Below are 19,954 nucleotides of genomic sequence, written 5' to 3' on the forward strand. Positions count from 1 at the left end.
TTGATGGTTATAATTTACTAGGCCCATCGCTCGCTTGTAAATAATTAAAATCAATATTTTCTATTTACATTTCAGTTTAATTTTCATCGTGACGCATCTATCTGATTATGCAATGAAACGGGATTAGTTGCAAACTGCTAATTAGTAATGAAAAAGAGAGACAACCGTTCTAAAACATTTGTCGCTAACATTTGAGATTACACAGTGCGCTCGGCATAAAATCGATGTAATGAAATACAGTAGAACCTAAATCGTGTGCACTGACAAAAATTTAATCTAACTTGAAGTGGGCCACAATGTTAATTACTTCTAACAAAGAGATCCAAGCTGTGACAAGATTTGCATAAATCAATTCATCAGCAGATGTTTCAAATTAAAAATGTCTAATTATTTAGCTTTGTTGCGAATTTTGTTAACTGAAACGTGTTTGCAAAGTTTTGTCTGTTCGCCAAAATTAAAAATACACAATTTTGACCTTAATCGCTGCTATTTTTAAATGAAAGTTAAACACCAAAATGTAAACAAAAATTTTATTGTCACGATTGAAGAGTATTACAATGAAAGTACACATCAAACTTAACAAATGAGCAAAAAAAATTGATCAGTCATTAATGGAATGATCTAATATCTTCTACTAATACAGACGGGTTTAACCAAGCCCGGGTACAGAATTTCCACCTTTCATCAAATTTTTTGAAGTTCTCTGGATGCGTTCGTCCCAATCTTGTAAAACTTCGATAACTGCAGTGTGTCTGAAGTTGAGAGCTTCCTCTAGAGGTAATCTGCCCCACCTATCGCGGATGTCATGCGGAACATTACATTGCTGTAAAAGAAAATTAACACAATGGAGGTGACCCTCTGCGGCTGCGAGATGAAGAGCTGTACGTCCATCATAATCAGCTAAAGTCATGTCCATTCCGGACAGCTTGTGTCTGAAATTTCCAGGTCATGAATCCCTCATGAAATCAGATCTTGATTATTACCGTCTGAGGCCAGGAAGATCACCCGCAGCCGCCGAAAATAGCAAGTTAACAACGTTCATTCCCTTGCTCTCGAACTTGTGTCTTCTCGGGTCTTTCTTGTTATTTGCATGAATGAGATTGTCGTATCTGTGGAAATTGAATTTTTTGACCAACTCCTGGAAGATATTTGTGAGAAACGGTCTCGTTGTAATTAATCACCAACCTCGCAAAATTGTACTCCTCTACAGCTATTACCTAATGGATCTAAAGGCGGGGACCAAAGGCATATTCCCATGACATTTGGAATCACAACTAACAAAGCCCCGCTCACTCCGGACTTTGCAGGCAGACCGACCTAAAATCGATTGACTTCCTTCCCAAATAATTAAACACTATTCAATTTAGTTTACGAACTAATTTGCCTCCGGATTTTGCAACTTATATCGCCGATATTCACCTTAAATGCAAATTGCCCAGAGTAGTCGTACATCCCACAGCTATGCATTAAAGCAAGTACATCACGAACGCTCTCTGATTTTAAAACTTTTTCTTCGCTCAAAGGACAAATCCCTCCATTAGCCAAAGTTGCACCCATAATCGAAAGAGAATCGCTGTTCATTTCTAAAGAACAACACTGCAACCAAATGTGCTAACACAAAATCTGGAGGTTTAGAAAAATCACCTGGAAATAGAAGTCCATACACTCTTTGAAGTTTGTCTTCTCAGGAAAGCATTTGTGCTCCCTCATGTAGAAACCTAGAGCATAATTCCGATCGGCCGCTTCTCTCTCCGACAAGAAAACGGCATTATTAAAGCCTAGGTCTTCTCCCCCTGCTAATCGCTGAAGTTTTCAATACAATTACATACAATAATTTAATTATTTAATTATAGCTGTGATGAACAATAGTTTAAACTCACCACGAAATAGTTTAAGGTGTAGTCAAACTTCTCAGCAAGGGTCATTTCCGGCCCCGCGACTGTTTTAAGAAGGGCACACACCAAAATTGCCCCAGCATTGATCATGGGATTATGTGGTTTCTCTAAAAGGTTACTACAATACATAAACAACATTAACAATGATGGGATTTCTAGTTTTACTATTATAGTCCAAGATAAGCTCGTTGAAATTTCGACCACTCGGTTCTGCCCCTACGTATTTATGGACCTGCTCCTCCCCTAACAGATCTAAAGCAATCCCGTACGTAAGAGGTTTACTGCAGGATTGGATCGTGAAAGGAATGTTGACATCACCGATAGAAAACCGCTGACCATCTGTTGTACACATACTAACGCCCCAATAATTGGGACTCATTCGTTTCAATTGCGGGATATAGGACGCCACCTAAAACAAAAGTGACACCCTCAACGACCCAATCGACCCCAAGATTCCCAGTAACGACGATACAATTACCCCTGAATAAAAACAAAAAAACCTACTTCTCCCTGAGTATTATCCTTGCATTTCCAGTAAATCTCCTCAATTTCCTTGCAAAAATCCTGGAACTCGGGAATTATAAACTCGTGGCGGAACGCGCGCGAAATTAATCCAATACTCGGCGAGACGATGCTGCAAAACACGATCCACTTTAATCAAACTGATTGTTTGCACTATTAAATTATGTAAGACCTTGATATTGTGTCATGATCTATACCTTCGAAACGATTCCAAATTTAATTTCTGAGTGTCAGTCTCTTTTTGGACCTTCTTCAACATTTCCATCATTTCTTTAAGACGAGGGTCGCTTTTACGGATGCCAGTGGCCCGTAACTCCTGGAAATGAAATTAAGACTAATCTAACGTTCTGATTATACTTACGCTGAGAAATTTTCCGATGGAGAGCAGACCTGTGTCATCGCTCTTGAACATCTCGAAAAGAACATCTTCGCTTCTGTTCTCGCTACTGAAAATTAATTGTGTTATTATAAATGTGAAATTTGAACAGAATTAAAAAAATAAATAAAAGAAAAAAACACTTACTAACGCATGTAACTAGTGTCATGAATTAAAGAATATTTTCTTCTGCAACGAAAACCGGAAAATTAAAATAAAAAAAATATATTAATATATAAAAATGCATACCTTTGCACTTTAGCTGCTGCACCTCGTAATTTTTGGACTCGATCCTAAAACGCATGGGTTTACTAATCATTTTTAAAAATATCAGTCAGATACTTACATCTTTTTTTGGAGTATTCGCAGCAGTCGAAAGGAATTTCTTGACCACATCGTTGGGTACAATCGCCTGTTTTTTACTTAATCGAAATAAACATTTAGTTAGACTTTTCATATTGGTGGTGATCGATATTCGGCTATTTCGTAACGCGGCGTCGCACTCTCAACTATGAATCCGCGCTCTGATAGAGCGCATGAGTTTTTGAGGAAATCGCGTGCCATCTGTTGGTTGATACCAAATTTTATTACTCCATTATTAAGTCTTGAAAATACGAATTTGATTAGCGAGCTACGTAACTGAGTAAATATTATTTCACCCAATACTGAATTGAAGACAATCTATAAATAAATTCACGTTAAAAATTAATCGATGAAAATAGTTCAGGGGTGTAAATGAAACTATTGAAGAGTACAAAAAACGCTAATTTAGTTTGCGATGATGACAATTATCACCTAAAGTATTCGATGTTTGCGTTTACGATTTCGAAACTTTGATCAGTGACTAAGAGTAGTTTTGTTAATCCCAAAAGAGAAGCGAAGTATCTGAATTGGGACTATTATCGTCTTAGAGACCCGAATTAACTTATAAAGTTTGGAACAAATGGTGCTTTCCTCCCATCTGTGGTTAGTGTAATAGGCGCTGTAATGTCTTAACTCTAAACAACTTAGTTCAAAGATTTAAATAACAGTCGTGCAATTAAAGTGACTTTTTTATTATTAAAACGTAAGGTTGTATAATGATAAAAATATGTATCTACTTAATACTTTGGTAAAAAATATCGCTACACTAGTCTAAAAGCGTTATGTACATGGATATGATTACATATGAACACAAAATATTACACAAGATTATTGCCTCCAGTATTTGAGACCTGAATCGCTCATGGGCAATTCAGAACAGTGTTCCTTTATATGTTTACAACGAAGAGATCTTTGTACTACTGCCAATAACTTAATAAATAAAACTATGCACTTAGCACCTCGTTATGTACACGTACTAAAAATTAACACTCCAAGATGTGTGTAAATTGATCGAAAATCGGTATCTCTTCCAATTTGAATTATGACTAAATGGTGTAATTTCACTCACTCTGGCAGTCGTCGGCAAGTAAATTTCGAGCATTATCTTAACTAATTATCACAAGTCTCAAAAATAAATAATCTAAACTAAATTGTAGTCTCCGAGTCGATGGAGGCTTGGCCCTGTGAGCTATAAGCTGGTGGACCATTGTTAAGAAAGGTCATTGATCGCATGCTATTTCTATTGGGATTGCTGCGTTTTTGTGGCACTTGCGGTGTAGCGTGACTGTGATAATGTTTAGGTGCTGTATAGTTGATAGCTCGTGTTCCGTGAAAATTCGAATAGCTTGATCTAACCGAAGCTGGTCTATTGTTGTACAAATCATCGAAATCTTCTGGATCGTTCAAAGACTGCGTGGAAGATTGCTGATACGTTGGATTCGAGTGGCCGTTACTCTGCCAATTCTGATGTGCCATTAAATTGTTGTTAGATACACTATTATAATAATTTGGTAAAGATTCTATAGGGGAAGGACTAGCTGGGCTATCATAAGCATGGGTTTTTTGTTGCTGTTCCAATAAACGAGTGACCGGGTTTTGTGCCATCCTACGTGAACTTCTTGTCGAAGATCGCGCTGTTGAATGTCTTCTACTACTTGTACTGTGTCTCCCTGAAGAGCCTCTGGTCATTACACTTCGCCGCTTCACTCTTCTGGGAGTCATAGGCTTCGGGGATACAGGCTGAGGCAAATGTTCGTTATCATAATCGTTATCGCTATCACCATGACGATTTTCCAACTGAGAACTAAATTCAATGGAGTAGAGAGACATTCGCTTTGTGTTTTTTCTCGATGATTTACGTGATGCTGTTAAAAAAATCCTTCTTATCAAAACGTGTTAACAAAAAAACCTCGGCATCAAAAACTGTTTATTTGTTAATCAAACGAATAACAACTGGTCATGCACTACGCTACGCAAAGCTAAATAGAAACACCAATGTTAATGCAAAATTAATACTATTTAATACATTAGTCCATACAAAGAACACAATCTAGTCCCATTAGCCTTATACAAAAAAAAAACAAAATTGAACATGTCATAATATAAAACTGACTAGAAAACGAAAGTAGTACGAAACCAACCCAGCTAAACAACGTCGTCGTCTATTCTATTTACATTTACAATAATCGGAGTGAAAATAAAACGAGTTTTAACAAAAAGTGCATTATCTCGTTCCTTAAAGTGCAATAAAGAATGCTACTGGTCAAATGGCACATTTACATAAAAACAATCGAAAATACAGAGTCATGCAATTAACGAAACGCAAAGGGTATAAAATAAAATTATATAATCAAATTAAAGAACGTGACTCCACACGTAATCGACTGTTTTTTGTTCTCAACTAAAAATAAGCGTCATATTTCTGTGTCAATTAACACAATTATCACATTCAAAACAACAACATTTGTCTTGCTGGGGCGCTATAAATGTAAAGTCTTAAAAGTTTTGATCAGAATCAAAATATGACAACGGCGTCATGGACTTGGGTCGATTAGAACGCTTTTTGTTGTTTTTATTGTTCAATACATCAAAAGAAGAGCTTCTCTGAATGTATCTAATGGCATCAGCATGTAAATTGTTTTTTTGTTTTCTTAAATTATTTCGATAATATGGTGCGTTTGGTGGAATGTTTGACTTTACATTTAGAGACGAGTTAGCATTTGAAATACTATCAAGGCAATCTCTGGAGCTCACGTACATTGGATGTAAGGATAAATATTGAGGCCCTTTAGCATCTTCATAATTAACTGAAAATAGAATATCAAATAGCAGCTAAACTACAGCAAAGGAAAATAGATAAACTACTAACACCCTAAGAAGAGTTATTACAATGCATCCCATTTACCAACTTACCAAACAGTTTGAGGATCAAATCCACCAATGAAATCAACTGCAAGCAGATTAATCATGAACATTTTGGCTGGGTCCAGCCAAAATTACAGTGAAGCTTATTATATACAAAGTGTTAGTGCAAATACGCCCTACGACTAAAACTAAGTCTTAAAAATACACTTACAAGTGTCGTCTTCCTCTAAAAAGATGCGGCTTAGACATATTCCGATTATAATTCCAAGTACCTAAAACATGAAAGTTAGTTTTATATTACTAAAGTATGAAGAACATACAGCTGTAAAGCATTGTAAGCCTGCTTGGAAAATCTCCACGTGGACGTAATTCACGAGGCAATTTTCACTCGCAGTCTTCTCAGACTCATTCAAAACTCGTTTACAGCCTGGTCCCTGGTTACTCCACCAACTCTCACTTTGGGGGTCCAATTTGAGCACTTTGTTAGTCTACAAAACATACAAGAAGTGTCTAAAAATATCATAATGTACAATCAATAATATAATGGGTATATCTTAATGCAATCCCACACGATATTGATTTTCATTCTAAAAAATGACTCAATATGTTTTTTTATTATAATAGCAAGGGTGTATGACTGGTGCTATAAAATTGTAATGATTCAACGCTAAAAAGTGTGATAAAAATAAGAAAAATCAGGAACATAAGATCTTTTTTTAGAACCTTAATTGAGTAAAGAAATGAATGTTCACAGTATACAGGATGTTTAAATTTTCATCACCAAAAGCCAGGTCATATGAAATGACAGCTTATACCGAGCACTTTGCCTCCTTGTCATTCTTAAAACAGAACAAAGCAATCATTAAACTCATGAATTTTTCATCAAGGTTGTTTTGAATAATTGACAGCAAAACAGACCTGTGATCTCTAAATTTCCACCTGTCATAAAGTGGGAATTCTATTATTTTAGAATCAATGAGACAAATTTCAAGCATTGTTGGCACATGTGCAGTTTGTTTATACCTTATGGTCCAAGTTAGCTACATCTAAATATAAACAAATGGTGAATATGTTCCATCCCAACCAAAAGAGATGCCATAAAATGTACTAAAAATGAACAAAATTAGTGCTAATTGATATAAATTAGGTAATACTCACTGATATGATGTACTTAGGTCGATATTGGTAGGCACCAAAGAATCCCAGGATGATAAAAATAATTTCAAAAAAGTTCACTAGAATGGGTATCCACAGAAATCCCAAGAAATCGAAAATCTGTCTCTCCACAACGGCTAACTACATCATAATTGCGTTTTAATAACTCGCAGAACAATGAAAACTGTATTACCATTTGTAGGAGACATACTGATAAGAAAAAGTATCTTCTTGAGCAAAATCCCATGTCATTTAGCCTTTTGTTCGATTACGTCGCCAATTCGGTGCTAAAACGGCCTAAATAAAACACCAAGTACCCACTTCACCACCATCTTTTATAAACATTATTTTAAATTAAAAATTTCGTTAGTACACAATTGGACACTTGTTTGACATTTCACGAACGGACGCAAGGTGGGAAAAGTCACTAAACAGGTGAAGTCAAAAACGAAAATCCCTAGATTATTCAAAATATATTATAATTCTGAACTGGCACATCACAACAAGTTATTGAATAACTATCGATCGCATTTAAGTTTTTATGTGTTGGTTTTACCATCTTTTTACGCAGATTCTCACTTTTGTGCTTCCGTAAATAAATCCCAGTACTTGTAGCGAAAATCACAGCTGTCTTGATGTGCACTAGTTTGGGCGAATTGGCGCGTCTTTTGAAATATCTCACTAGAACGTACGCGAGGAACAGTAAGAAGCTCAAAAACGAAAAAATCGCGGCATAGTTGAGCACAGAAAGAACCATGAAGCCTTTTCATACACATAGCTTTCATTTTTAACACACTCACCTGTAGACTGGCGTCTGAAGGTTTGTTTACCCCGTCGCCACGACGACGGCAAATTATGAAATCAATTATTGACCATTTACCTTAATAATTCACAGAATATAGCAGAAGTATTTATTTATAACATGAAAAATAAAAATTACATCTTGGCGAATCGTATAAATTCTTCCACGTCGTACGCAGGTTTGACTTCTATTTGTTTTTTTCCGCTTATGAAAGCGTTGTGTCCATCGAAGCCCAAAAGGCTTTCGGCATCGGTTTTAAGATCAGGGTAGTCACCAAATCCTTGAAGACTATGTAAAAAATCCATAACTGACTTATAGCCGTGTGACTTAGCGAGCGGGGTCAGAATCCCTGTCGGTCTTTTACCCTGTTTCAGCCGGCAAAACGAGCAATTGCAGCAGCCTCTACAAACATAGCATTTCCAGTTGGGGTCTTTTAAAGCTTTGATGGGGTCTTCTCCATAACGATTAATTACGCAGATGCCGCAAAATTGACCTCTGACACCTATACAGTCCCCGCTGCGACAGACTGTCTTTGTATCAATAGTTTTTTGGCGACACTGATGGCAGCTTGAACCTTCAGCTCCATAAACTTTGATTCCACTTGTTTGCACGTTGGCAAGCATTTCTTCAGTCACCTCTTCAACCGATAACGTCTTGGAAGGGACTGAACGGGTGGATTTTCTTCTTGAAGATACTCTAAAAACGACCTCTTCTAAGTTATCTACATCGTCAGAATCACGTGGGATTTTATTCTACAAAAAAAAAAATAATTTCTGATTTAATATAATGCAATACTACTTCAGCTGGTAAGTCTAGGTAAGTATACACAGGCTTCTTATTCTCTAAACGAGCCGATTTGCGTTTTTCTAATGGAATGTGGCCAGAAAACTTAAAATTATTGTCACTTCGCTGCCGTTTCCTCGGTTTTGAGGGAGTAGTTTTTAGTCTCTCAACTGCAGAATTCAACTCTTCAAAGACGTCGTCGAAAAGAGGATCGCTCTTCAAAGTAGCCAACTATAAGATTCCTTCTTTAAAAAAACATTTGAATTTAAGTGTTTTACTTACAAAAGCATCTCGTTCAGCAATGTTTTTTTGTCTAAGGGTTGCAATATCATCAATTTCTTCAGACATTTTCACTTAACGCATAGCAATAAATAAAATAAAACGAAAAATCATAAAACTTGCTGTCACCTCTCCAAAAAAACGTTAAATGGTTTTTGTTGTGACACGTGACAACTTCCCGCCATTTTCGTCCCTTTAACTAGTGTTAAATTACAGAAATCTGTAATTTTGAATGTGATTCTGGACAGAGTTGTCAGAGGGTGCTGACACAAACTAATTTTTTTAATTTATTTTGTTGCAACAAATAGTAAAAAAAATATATATACAAAGTTTTATCGAATTTAATAGAAACCAACACCAATATTAATCAATAATTTGCATTGTTATAAACTATGGGCGTACACGTTTGTTCAACCAATGGAATAACAGTTACCAAATTGCCGCTTTTTATTTATTTAAAAAAAGTAAACACGAATAGTTTTCGTCAAAGTCATATATTTTTGCTGATTAATCTAAAAAGAAAACGTTGTATTATTAATGCTTAAGACTTCCACACTTACTCATAGTAGAAATGTTTCAAATTCCATTTCCATGTTTCGTTCGATTCAACTTATCTTTCTTTACCAAAGAAATTCTGGCAGAATACAAAAAATGGTATAGGCAGTCCATTATACACCTATATCTCAGAATTTGTTTTTATTTGTAAAGTCAGGACCTAAAAGTAAGTACTTGAGTGATAAGCCAGTGTCGGGTCGGGCGCACATTGTACATTGAGTAAACACTCATTAAACTTAAATAGATTACAAAGTTCTGTCTACAAAGATGTATAGAACCCAGTCGATACAAAACAAGTAATGTGAAAGAAAAATCAGAACAGTTTACTCGGCTGCAATCTTCTCACAACCAACAAAATGCAAGACAAAAACGAAAACAAATCAATTTTTTTGTAAGTAGTGCGTTATCAATTTATTTTAAATTGAATTTTGTATTATCAGAAATGCCGGGAGCAACTATGGCAGCACTAATTCAAGAGATAACATTTCTAGAAAAGTAATTTATTGTGTTCATGGCAAACCAAGCGCTGGTTGTTGCAAAGTTATGCAGGGTGAAGTAATTGATATTGAACAAGATTTCGTGAACACGCCAACTGAAGAAAATCAAGATGCCACAGCATTGGGTAAGCGTCCCAATCAAATCTTGAGTCATCCGTAGTTATCAGAATTGCGGAGACATTTTTACCGGCAACTTATCTATTAGTGACATATTTTTTATATATGAAGAAATTGTTTTGACGAAAGATATTTTTCAGTTAATAAACATTGTCATCGAGAGCAGTCTAAGGAAATTGACCGAAAAGCTAAAAGGAAATTAATTATAGCCAGCACGTTATGTGTCGCTTTCATGATCGCAGAGGTTGTAGGTAAGATCCGATTATATTTAGTTGGTGCCAAATAGAGTAAAAGCTTTCTGTGGCTAATTCTACGATATTTCCAAATAATTTTTAAAATAACAATCAATCAATCAGCACCACTGAGGTAGATATTTGAAGATAATCTCGTTATCTTAACTCACAAATCAAACACCACTGTTAGTTTTTACTGTGAACTTTTATCCAATAAAAATTTATGTCTAGCAGATGACACTGTGAAAACGATTAAATTTCTTTCTTTTTCCTAGGTGGTTATATGTCCAACAGCTTGGCGATAGCATCCGACGCCGCTCACCTCCTAACTGATTTTGCTAGCTTTATGATTTCCTTATTTTCCCTCTGGATGGCAACTCGTCCATCCACCAAAAAAATGCATTTTGGGTGGTACCGCGCGGAAGTCATCGGTGCTTTGACATCAGTTCTTCTCATTTGGGTGGTCACGGGTATTTTGGTCTACATGGCTGTTTTAAGAGTGATCCACAAGTCTTTTGAAATTGACTCAGTAGTCATGTTGATAACGTCTGGTATTGGAGTTATAGTAAATTTAATGTAAGTAAGTTTGGTCGTTTGTCAACGACTAATTTAACTCTTGTAGCATGGGACTGACTCTCCACCAACATGGTCACACGCATGGAGGAGGAGGCAGCTCGCATTCTCATGATAACATCAACGTGAGAGCTGCTTTTATTCACGTAATTGGAGACTTTTTGCAAAGTTTTGGTGTTTTTGTCGCTGCCGTCGTTATCTATTTCAAAGTAAATTGAAAAAAACGAAATAATTTAGTGTTACGTTTGATTTCTTTTAGGAAGACTGGGTGATAATCGATCCCATCTGCACCTTCATCTTTTCAGTATTAGTAATGTTTACAACATTTGCTATAATTAGAGACACACTAACTGTATTAATGGAAGGATCTCCTAAAGGAATCGACTTTAATGAAGTAATGACAACTCTATTGAACATTGACGGTGTTGAACGAGTCCACAATTTAAGAGTCTGGGCTCTCAGTTTAGACAAAATTGCCATGTCAGCCCATGTGGCCATAAGTAATACCTCATACACTAAAAAATTCAAAAACTAACTCTTATTTCAGACCGTGGCGTTAATCCACAGAACATTTTGATGGTTGCTACCAAAAACATACATGACAAATACAATTTCTTCGAGATGACTTTGCAGATCGAGGAGTTTCAAGACGCTATGGAGGACTGTCAACAATGCAAAAATCCGGCTTAGTTTGATGTGTTTTGTTAATTCATAAAGTATTTTGTTATTAATTATTATTTAATTTGTATTTTTTAATTATTTTAACTGTCCCAAATAATCAAAACGTCATTTTCTTTACTTGTTTCCATAAATAATTGCTACTCGTTTCTGAGTATTATTTTAAGTGAATAATTACCATAAAGTCTTAAAAACAAATTAGAGGGAAGTTGAAATGGCCAGAAATCCCATCACGTTTTAAGTTTTAATTAAATTTATTTCATAATCTATTACACCAGTGGACACGATTTTTGGGTCTAACTCCTGAGTGTCGAATTTTGATTTCTTCTACGTTACTAATAAAGGGAGAAATATTTTATTGATTAAAGTTTACTTTTATAGAAACCAGAGAAATTTTTCCGATTTTTAAGAAAAATTACAATTACCGAATGAGAAGCGTTTAAAGTTGCCTATAGTGCTGTGAGGAATAAACCTCGACATTTCGTTTATTACCGGAGCAATTTTAAAGTATTGGTCTTCATTTTACGCAGAATTTCACGCAAAATCCAAAACTGAGCAAAATTTTTTACGGACGTCAATAAATAATCAAATAAGAAATGTTTAAAATTTCTTATAGTGAGCTTTTTTCCTATAGATATAAATCTCGATATTTCGCATATCTACTGAGCAATTTTAAAGTATTTGTACTCATTTTACGCAGAATTTTACGCAGAAACTAAAACTGCACGATATTTTTTTATACGTCAATAAATAATTAGAAGCTTTTAAATTTTGGCTAGAGAGCTTTTGTTCCTATAAGTATAAATCTCGATATTTCGTTTATTTACGGAGCAATCTTAAAATCTCGGAGCTCATTTTACGCAGAATTTTACACAGAATCCAAAACTAAGCAATATTTTCACGTACGTCATCAATATTTTACGTACAAATTAGAAGCGTTGCAACCAGTACAGGTTTGCACAGAAAAACGCGACGTCATGTGTTAGATTCGGTATGACTCAATTTACCCTTCTCATTACTCCAACTGAAAATCCATGATCAACTTTCTTGCACGAACGTCGCTGAAAAAAATGGTAACGGTGCCACGTGCGTTTGCGATATCTTCGGTTCAGGGTGGCAAGTAGATGGAAAATTAATTGCTGTTCGTGCTCGTAAAATCAATTAAAATCTTTAAAACTTACTTTATTTATCGACGTAAAACAGATAAAACCAAACTTTAAAAGCTAAGTGGATAAGTATTTTGGTGTTTTTCGATGCCTAACATCAAAATGTATGCACTAAATAGAAACCCAGAAAAAAAATTTTTTTATCGACCTCTGTTATTTTTAATTTTTAAATTTATATAGCAATAATAGCAGTTATTAAAAAAATGCTAGCATTATTTGAATTTAATTGCCATTGGCTGTGATTTAAATAATTAATTCTTTAAATATCAAACTTTTAATTAACATTCAAATAAACATATCTGATAGAGATATTTTTGGCACTGCAGAATTTTGATCATCGCGGAAATGTTTCCAAACATTTGTAATTAACCGTGACTGTAACTATAACATTATTTTATTAGTTGATTATCAAAAACATTAAAATTATCGTATTGCAAGAGACACCATGTCTGCCAGAATTACTAGTTCCCAAGGTCTGGGCAAAAGTAACTGAACCTTGGTACCGCAGAAATTTTTGCGAATTTTTTAAAAACTTTCTCGTTTCTTTTCAAGCTGCAGACTATTCTACCTTTCAATTATCAAAAAGCTGATGTAACAGTTGTAAACATTAATTTAGTTGTTGTCCCATGGCCACACGGGTCAATCAACGTAATACAGTGTCAATTTTATATGAAGATATTGGATTATGTCCGGGTTATTATTGGTTAATTGATATAAACGGCGTGTTTGAGCACTGATTACAAGTTGTTTCTTATCGTCGAAATAATTAATAAAAAGCAGATGTAAGACATTCGGTACGATAATTTATTTCTTAACATCGCACTGACGTCAATAATTTCTTAAAACGGATAACTAATACGACAAAAATGTAGAAATCATGTGTTTGACAGACGCAGTTCATATTATCGCATAAATGTTTAAAAAGGTATGTTTTCTTAGAAGTTCGGCTTCTTGAATGATTGGACAGCAGTTTTGTAATTTTGCAAGATTTTTTCCAGTTTAAACTTATTTGTAGATTTGCGTAATCTGTTTTTGACGTCAACTAAAGAAGGCGTAAAAATAAAAATAATTTATTAATATACAAAAATACTAAATAATAAATTAGACTATTTACATCAGATCTACTTATTGTACGTGACTTATAAAGTCAATCAGATCACTATTTTTATACTCCAGAGGGTAGAGGTTTCATGTTCGCTACGGAACTCATTCGTCTCACTTTAACACCTGCAAGTTTCCTCTCGATATCTTCTAAACTTTGTCCTTTGGTTTCGGGCACGACAAGAATCGTGAATACTAATCCGGCGACACAAATGGCACAGAACAACCAGAACACTCCATGTGCTCCAATAATGTCTTTGATTAAATGGAATGCTGTGGTTACTACAAAGGTGCAACTCCAGTTAAACCCTGTAGATACGGACCCAGCAGGTCCTCGAATTTTGGCTGGAAGAATTTCACCCATCATCAACCATGGAATGGGACCAAATCCAAACGAAAATCCAAGTACGTAAACAACAAAACTAGCTAATGGAATCCAGCCGTAAGTCGAAACATCGACAGAAGTTTCATTCAGGACGTAGAAATAAACTCCTAAAGCTGCTAAAGTGATGATCATCGCCACGCTTGAAATGTATAATAGAATTTTTCTTCCTAATCTGTCGATGAGGATTGTTGCGACGAAGGTTGATGCGAAATTGACAGCGCCGACGATGATGGTCTGGATGGCCGATGGGATATCAGAACCCGTATCTTCGAAGATTTGAGTGGTGTAGAAAATAATCGCGTTGATTCCACTCATCTGTTGGAAGAACATCAAACCAAGTACGATGCTTAAAGACTTCATGTTCGAGCGAGTAAATAAGTCACGGATAGTCTCAGATTTCTCGTCCGAAACCTTTTGTGTCTTCAATAGATCTTCAAATTCTTTATCGAAAGCGTCATTGGGGTTGTTTCCACGTAACCATACAAGAGCTTGACGAGATTCTTCGATTTTTCCTTTAGAGACGAACCAGCGAGGGGTTTCCGGAATAATCCAGATAAGCAGTAAAAAGGGAAGAGTCAGCAGAACACCAACTCCTGCAATTCCCTGCCATTGCATAAAGAAACCCATCAGGAATGATAACAGAATTCCGACGTTGCCAAAAGCGGTTGGTAAAAGTCCCAAGGTACCGCGAACTTCAGGTTGGATTGTTTCGCCCAAATATACAGGGAGAGCCAAAGATGCGATGCCCACAGCGCAACCAGAAACTGTTCTACTGATGTACAAGAAGTGGTAACTTGTAGCCCAGTAGTTGAGACTCCAACCCACACAAAGCAAAATGTCGGTAACGAGGATAGTCCATTTTCGGCCCAATTTTTCGATCAATGGGCCACCCATCAAACCACCGAACACCGCGGCTAAGGGCATGGAACCAGAAATCCAAGAGAACTGTAAAGGGAAAAAAACTATTAGCTACTGAATAACAGTTAGATAAAAAAAACACTTACATGGAAATTAGAAATTTGCAAGTCCTTTTTCAAGGAAAGCTCTGCAGGGGAGGTGTATCCTGAGACATAGCCGATGACCATAGACACCAAAGACACAGCAATTGCGGTAATTACCTGAAAAAGCGCCGGCGTTAGTTGATTGTTTGGTTTTTACAAGTTACAGACTTGTGAAAAGGTGCATTTGGCTTTTGGTTCAGATTCTGGGATGCTGAACGCGACATGAGTATCGGCACGATTTAAAACTTTCATATCGACCGACTGATAAACAGATCATGCAGTAAATAAACTCGTTGCAACTGATCAAAGTCACTTAGTGATGTGTTATCGACAGTCTTTATATTTATAAGAACCCAATAACCCCCTCCGTTACAACATTAAAAATAGAGGTTTTGTTGTGCGTGGCATGATTTGTTTTGATCCATTATCAATTTAATTTATTAGGTTCGAGCAATAATTACGGCAAAGACGTCACGGATGTGTTTTCCAAACAACACCTTTTCCAAATTATCTTAATTTCAACAGGCTAGGACGCGCACTTTTCTGTTGAAAAAAAAATTTCACTGAACTCACTTGGTTGAAAAGTCCGCTACGATTGGAAGCTTTTCCTATTTTCATCTCCTCTTCTAAAATTTGCTGGCTGTTGATACTCATATCGATTTTGGTTTGTCGTTGTAATGGCTCGATTTCAGGAAATTGTCTTCTAAGATTTTCTTCTTTAATTCCTGCGATGAATTTGTTGATCGTTGTACTTGATTGGAATTCCAAACTTGAGAGATTCGTCGATGTGGTGCAAGCAGAAATTGTTGGACTGTCGGCAGTTGGAAGCAACTGACGACCACCGTTCTGTCAAGACAAATATATAAAATTTTTCATATTTTTTGATAAGATGTAACCTCTGACCCATGGTCACTACTCACTTCCAGAGAATGTGAGCAGCAGAACCGACTCAAGTTTAAATTCTAATTATTGAAAAAAAAACTTCAAGAACAACATTATAAGTAAATCGGAACCAGTTTTTAAAAGTGAGAGTGTGTGATTCATAGCAATTAAAAATTAGGAAGAGTTTTTTTTTATGTTTGAAAAACACATAATTTGGTGCAGTACCGGTCCTGGTCCTCAACGACGTCAATCATTGTTCATGGCTAAAATTACGACAAAGCTGGAGAAAAGTCCTTTGATATTTCATCTGGAATGATCCGGAATTTAATTTCTAAGACAACGCAGTACAGGTTGCCTAATCAAACGCAAATACTGGAGAGCGAAATTATGTCCTTCAAAAGTCCGGAACTACCTGTTCAAGTTACATTGTATTACTGGTCATCTATCATCGCGACGTCGTAAATTCCGGTGATTACTTTAAACGAATGGAACATAACATTTTAATCAATGGATTAAACAGCTTGTTTGGTCTCACTTACAATAATTGACGTACAAGGCGCTGTTTATTTTTTTCAGTTTTAACACCGATGCAATGGTTGAGAAATATTAACAGTTATGGTGTAACACGTTTGTTGATTGTTGCATTTTTTATTCAGCGAATTGTTGTTGAAAACAGTATTTCCATCTAATTAACTTACCGAAATTTAAACAAAAGCGTATGGGCGGTTTTAAAATTCAGTCTGAAGGATGTTATTAATCGTCTATTGTAGCAATAATTGATTTATTGGATTTATTGTTATAATTACTTTATTTTCGCAAATGGCAAAAAGTAATAAATCTCCGAATCAACGGAAATACAGTTAAATCTATTTTCGGATAGACCGCGCGAATTTGAACCGACCGAAGAATATTCCAGAACACCGGACCGAACCCGCTCTACTTAACAATTTTTTTAAGCTTTCGATTGTTTTACATCGCAGTTTTATAGAGAATCTATGGGAAAATACATAAAAAATCAAATTATGGTTTAATTCATCATAATGTTGTCTGACAGCTTTTTATGCACTTTAATTATTATTGTACAGAGTGACCGCTAGATGACGGCGGCAAAAAATATTTAAATTGGCGAGGAGGGATCGTGACTTACCCATTTTAATTTCATTCTCTTCCAGAAGTCCGGAGACTGTGATAAGGTGTCTTGGCTATCCATAATTCTGGAGTAAAAATCACTGGAATCGATATCGTCACGTGGCATTGTCACACAGTATTTTGAGAAATTAAAACATTAAAATTTAAAGATACTTTTAATTGTTCGAGATATTTTGAGATTCTTTTGTATTCGAGTAAAACACGCTTAAAGCTTGGTGCATCGTGTCCAATACATTATATATATACACAGAGAGAATTACCTGGAAGTGGGGGCAGACAAGGATGGATAGAGAGTGCCTAACTTTTTCATTATTGAACTATTTTGTTTAAAATTATGAATCTAGAAGAAATGTTTCTTTTCTTTTCCAATGAAATAAATACGCTCATAAAAAATTGTCGAGTAATAAAGCGCTGATGTGCAATTTAATATGCTTTTATCCGTGGTAATTATTTTAGTAATTAATACTGGCTTTGGTTGCACGATTCATTTTATTGTTAATTAATTTCTATAATTGGAAGAGTGAGTAAATGTAGGGCCGTGGGCACACGTGACTTGGTCCACGCATCGTCTTGGAAGGAATTCTCAAAGAATTTTTGTTTGGGTGAGACCAAGAAGTGAAATGTCATTCTTGGACCTCAATGCGAATTTTACGGTTGTTTGAAAGCCTTATTTGTTTTGCAAATCAACCTGTTTTTATTGTTGCTACAAATACAGGCATAAGTCTAGTTAGTAGTCGTCGTGGAATTTTCCACTGCTGCACTTGATCGATACCTCGATTTTAAGCTTAATCGACTGTCGATTGAAACATTTGCATTAATAATCTCGTGGAAATTTTTAACATCTACTGGGAGTTGAACTCAGAAGATGCTTTGTCGTCTTATCTCACTGCATTGATAACTCGTTTCATTGCTATTTTTTCGCACCCAACCCTCTAGAATGCGGTTATTAAAAAAACCGAACGACCTTCTGGAAATGTCACACTTTTTTACAAAAGTTGTTATTTTCGCGTGTCATTTTTCCTGGATGAGTCGGTTATTCTGTAGTTATGAAATCAGTTTTTTTCATTTTTTTTCGGTCGTTTTCTGATGCAATGGGTCGATATACGTCACGTCGTGGAATTCAAGGAGGTGTGTCTGGCCGACCAATACGAAGTCGCCTGGTGGTCGAGCCTCCGAGGACGTCACGTAGACGTGTTTAGAACGTTTGCCTCGTGACTTTGACAATTACTCGGTATTTAAGCCAATTGCCTCTTTATTGATAGTTTACGTCAAATAATAATTTACGGACGACAAAACCCTTTGCACCTTAACCCTGTCTTATTACACAGTAACTTGAGATAATTGTTGCAAATTGGAAATGTAACGTTCCAAACACTACGTCACGACACACCTCCGATTTACTTGACCTAAGTTGCTTTATATTGTGAAAGAGCTGGTTTTGGTATATTTTATTTCTGCACAAGTGCGTTTGACGGTTCGTTCAACCGCTCCCTTTACCTAGTGGCGTCCCTTTTTTTCTGTGGGGATTCTAGTGTAACAACGATGAACATTGCATAAGAAAATAACTGGCGTAGTACCCTTAGCAACCGGTTGAACCACTTAGTACCACCGTAAAACACACATATGAATAATTAAGCTTTTATGGCAAAATACAACATTTTAGTACCTCAGTTTGCAATTTGAAAAATATCTCATTTCTGTCATTTCAAGCACTCAGCGAAACCATCTAATTTTTTAAACAGTATTCTGCGTACATGTTGACGGACAGCAAAATTTCCATGTCCGTCTTTAAACGCTCATAATCATGACAACTAGAGCTAGTAAAAGTTTATTACACATTTCTATGAACTTGCGAATGTTTAAAAACCGAATACACACTTTGCCGCATCCGGAACATCAAGATATTTCGCAGTAAAACAATCATCTTTTACGCAATTTTACGCAATCATCGCTAACTTTAAAACTAATACGATTCATCACAGTTTCGCCCTTTGCTTTATAAATTTTTGTGGATGGGCTCAGTTAATAATCTAATCTCACATTAAATTGCTAAGCAGGATCAGAAAAATTACTAAAATGGGGTTTTATAAAAACTCTCATAACTGTCTGAAATTATAAAACTGGGTAAAAAAATTCTAAAAGGTAAAATAGAAAATGTTTATGCATTAGCATGCTTTTGTCGTACTTAGGCTGATATCAACGTTATCAGTGGTGTGTTGGAAATACAACTAAAAGCAATAAAATAACAGACGAACTTCCATTGTTAAATAATACGGACTGATATCAAGTACCTGAAAAATCTCTATTTTTCAGATTAAAAGCTTGTTTTGTTGTATATAATGTATAATTTTAAAATACATTTTATTCAGTTTTATTACATTAAAGTTATTTGTTTATCTTTATAGAAGGAAGTATGTATTACGTATTTTGCAACCTGCGTCATTTCAAAAACTGAGCAAATAAACTGTTTGCTTTAAGATTTTTAGAAAATTTTAAATAAAAAACGACCACATTTTTAAATATCTTTTATTAGACCTTGTTGTGCAGTTCCACCAGTGGCATGCGATGTCCAAATCT

The 19,954-nt window shown here is 35.6% G+C and overlaps 5 protein-coding genes across 7 annotated transcripts; 1 reads left to right on the forward strand and 4 right to left on the reverse strand.

Annotated features, from left to right (window-relative positions):
* Positions 1–516: 516 nt before the first annotated feature.
* On the reverse strand, positions 517–3,337 carry GLS (glutaminase). Of its 2 annotated transcripts, XM_088048222.1 has the most exons (13): positions 3,140–3,337; positions 3,043–3,086; positions 2,941–2,982; positions 2,779–2,863; positions 2,615–2,733; positions 2,400–2,529; positions 2,061–2,304; positions 1,881–2,002; positions 1,645–1,803; positions 1,420–1,596; positions 1,186–1,317; positions 984–1,138; positions 517–932 (listed from the first exon to the last, which is right to left on the reverse strand). In XM_088048222.1, the coding sequence occupies exons 1-13, from the start codon at positions 3,248–3,250 to the stop codon at positions 650–652; spliced, it is 1,803 nt and encodes a 600-aa protein (XP_087904348.1). In that variant the 5' UTR covers positions 3,251–3,337; the 3' UTR covers positions 517–649. The 2 variants fall into 2 exon arrangements, with proteins under 2 accessions (XP_087904348.1, XP_087904349.1); XM_088048223.1 differs by lacking the exon at positions 2,941–2,982.
* Positions 3,338–3,831: 494 nt separating this feature from the next.
* On the reverse strand, positions 3,832–7,594 carry NKAIN (Sodium/potassium-transporting ATPase subunit beta-1-interacting protein). Its single transcript, XM_088048224.1, has 6 exons — positions 7,370–7,594; positions 7,180–7,317; positions 7,045–7,128; positions 6,342–6,509; positions 6,233–6,293; positions 3,832–5,021 (listed from the first exon to the last, which is right to left on the reverse strand). The coding sequence occupies exons 1-6, from the start codon at positions 7,421–7,423 to the stop codon at positions 4,303–4,305; spliced, it is 1,224 nt and encodes a 407-aa protein (XP_087904350.1). The 5' UTR covers positions 7,424–7,594; the 3' UTR covers positions 3,832–4,302.
* Positions 7,595–7,981: 387 nt separating this feature from the next.
* Positions 7,982–9,109, reverse strand: LOC148167385 (uncharacterized). Its single transcript, XM_088046905.1, has 3 exons — positions 9,044–9,109; positions 8,777–8,992; positions 7,982–8,730 (listed from the first exon to the last, which is right to left on the reverse strand). Exons 1-3 carry the CDS (start codon positions 9,107–9,109, stop codon positions 8,113–8,115), a joined length of 900 nt encoding a protein of 299 aa, XP_087903031.1. The 3' UTR covers positions 7,982–8,112.
* Positions 9,110–9,898: 789 nt separating this feature from the next.
* On the forward strand, positions 9,899–11,763 carry LOC148167386 (proton-coupled zinc antiporter SLC30A2-like). Its single transcript, XM_088047579.1, has 7 exons — positions 9,899–9,986; positions 10,036–10,217; positions 10,350–10,460; positions 10,718–11,018; positions 11,065–11,224; positions 11,275–11,515; positions 11,563–11,763. Exons 1-7 carry the CDS (start codon positions 9,952–9,954, stop codon positions 11,703–11,705), a joined length of 1,173 nt encoding a protein of 390 aa, XP_087903705.1. The 5' UTR covers positions 9,899–9,951; the 3' UTR covers positions 11,706–11,763.
* A 2,150-nt stretch (positions 11,764–13,913) lies between these two features.
* LOC148167387 (facilitated trehalose transporter Tret1-like) lies at positions 13,914–17,581 on the reverse strand. 2 transcript variants are annotated; one of them, XM_088048013.1, is made up of 4 exons: positions 17,376–17,581; positions 15,920–16,192; positions 15,350–15,463; positions 13,914–15,290 (listed from the first exon to the last, which is right to left on the reverse strand). In XM_088048013.1, exons 1-4 carry the CDS (start codon positions 17,481–17,483, stop codon positions 14,025–14,027), a joined length of 1,761 nt encoding a protein of 586 aa, XP_087904139.1. In that variant the 5' UTR covers positions 17,484–17,581; the 3' UTR covers positions 13,914–14,024. The 2 variants fall into 2 exon arrangements, with proteins under 2 accessions (XP_087904139.1, XP_087904140.1); XM_088048014.1 differs by lacking the exons at positions 15,920–16,192; positions 17,376–17,581 and adding an exon at positions 15,515–15,685.
* Positions 17,582–19,954: the final 2,373 nt, after the last annotated feature.

Source organism: Gnatocerus cornutus, chromosome 10 (assembly GCF_029298725.1).
Source record: "Gnatocerus cornutus isolate USDA-ARS CGAHR chromosome 10, icGnaCorn1.1, whole genome shotgun sequence".
Classification (NCBI taxonomy): domain Eukaryota; kingdom Metazoa; phylum Arthropoda; class Insecta; order Coleoptera; family Tenebrionidae; genus Gnatocerus; species Gnatocerus cornutus.

Coding starts and splice junctions, on each gene's coding strand:
- GLS (XM_088048222.1), bottom strand. CDS start 3,250: ATGAAAAGTCTAACTAAATGTTTATTTCGATTAAGTAAAAAACAGGCG. Junction 2,305..2,399: donor AGGATAATACTCAGGGAGAA/GTAGGTTTTTTT, acceptor CTTTTGTTTTAG/GTGGCGTCCTATATCCCGCA. Junction 933..983: donor GATCTTCCTGGCCTCAGACG/GTAATAATCAAG, acceptor TGGAAATTTCAG/ACACAAGCTGTCCGGAATGG.
- NKAIN (XM_088048224.1), bottom strand. CDS start 7,423: ATGGGATTTTGCTCAAGAAGATACTTTTTCTTATCAGTATGTCTCCTA. Junction 7,318..7,369: donor CAGTATGTCTCCTACAAATG/GTAATACAGTTT, acceptor ATTATGATGTAG/TTAGCCGTTGTGGAGAGACA. Junction 6,294..6,341: donor GCTTACAATGCTTTACAGCT/GTATGTTCTTCA, acceptor TTCATGTTTTAG/GTACTTGGAATTATAATCGG.
- LOC148167385 (XM_088046905.1), bottom strand. CDS start 9,109: ATGTCTGAAGAAATTGATGATATTGCAACCCTTAGACAAAAAAACATT. Junction 8,993..9,043: donor TTGCTGAACGAGATGCTTTT/GTAAGTAAAACA, acceptor GGAATCTTATAG/TTGGCTACTTTGAAGAGCGA. Junction 8,731..8,776: donor ACCTAGACTTACCAGCTGAA/GTAGTATTGCAT, acceptor TTTTTTTTGTAG/AATAAAATCCCACGTGATTC.
- LOC148167386 (XM_088047579.1), top strand. CDS start 9,952: ATGCAAGACAAAAACGAAAACAAATCAATTTTTTT. Junction 10,218..10,349: donor TCAAGATGCCACAGCATTGG/GTAAGCGTCCCA, acceptor GATATTTTTCAG/TTAATAAACATTGTCATCGA. Junction 11,019..11,064: donor GGAGTTATAGTAAATTTAAT/GTAAGTAAGTTT, acceptor TAACTCTTGTAG/CATGGGACTGACTCTCCACC.
- LOC148167387 (XM_088048013.1), bottom strand. CDS start 17,483: ATGCCACGTGACGATATCGATTCCAGTGATTTTTACTCCAGAATTATG. Junction 16,193..17,375: donor AGAGAATGAAATTAAAATGG/GTAAGTCACGAT, acceptor TTGTCTTGACAG/AACGGTGGTCGTCAGTTGCT. Junction 15,464..15,919: donor GTAGCGGACTTTTCAACCAA/GTGAGTTCAGTG, acceptor GCGCTTTTTCAG/GTAATTACCGCAATTGCTGT.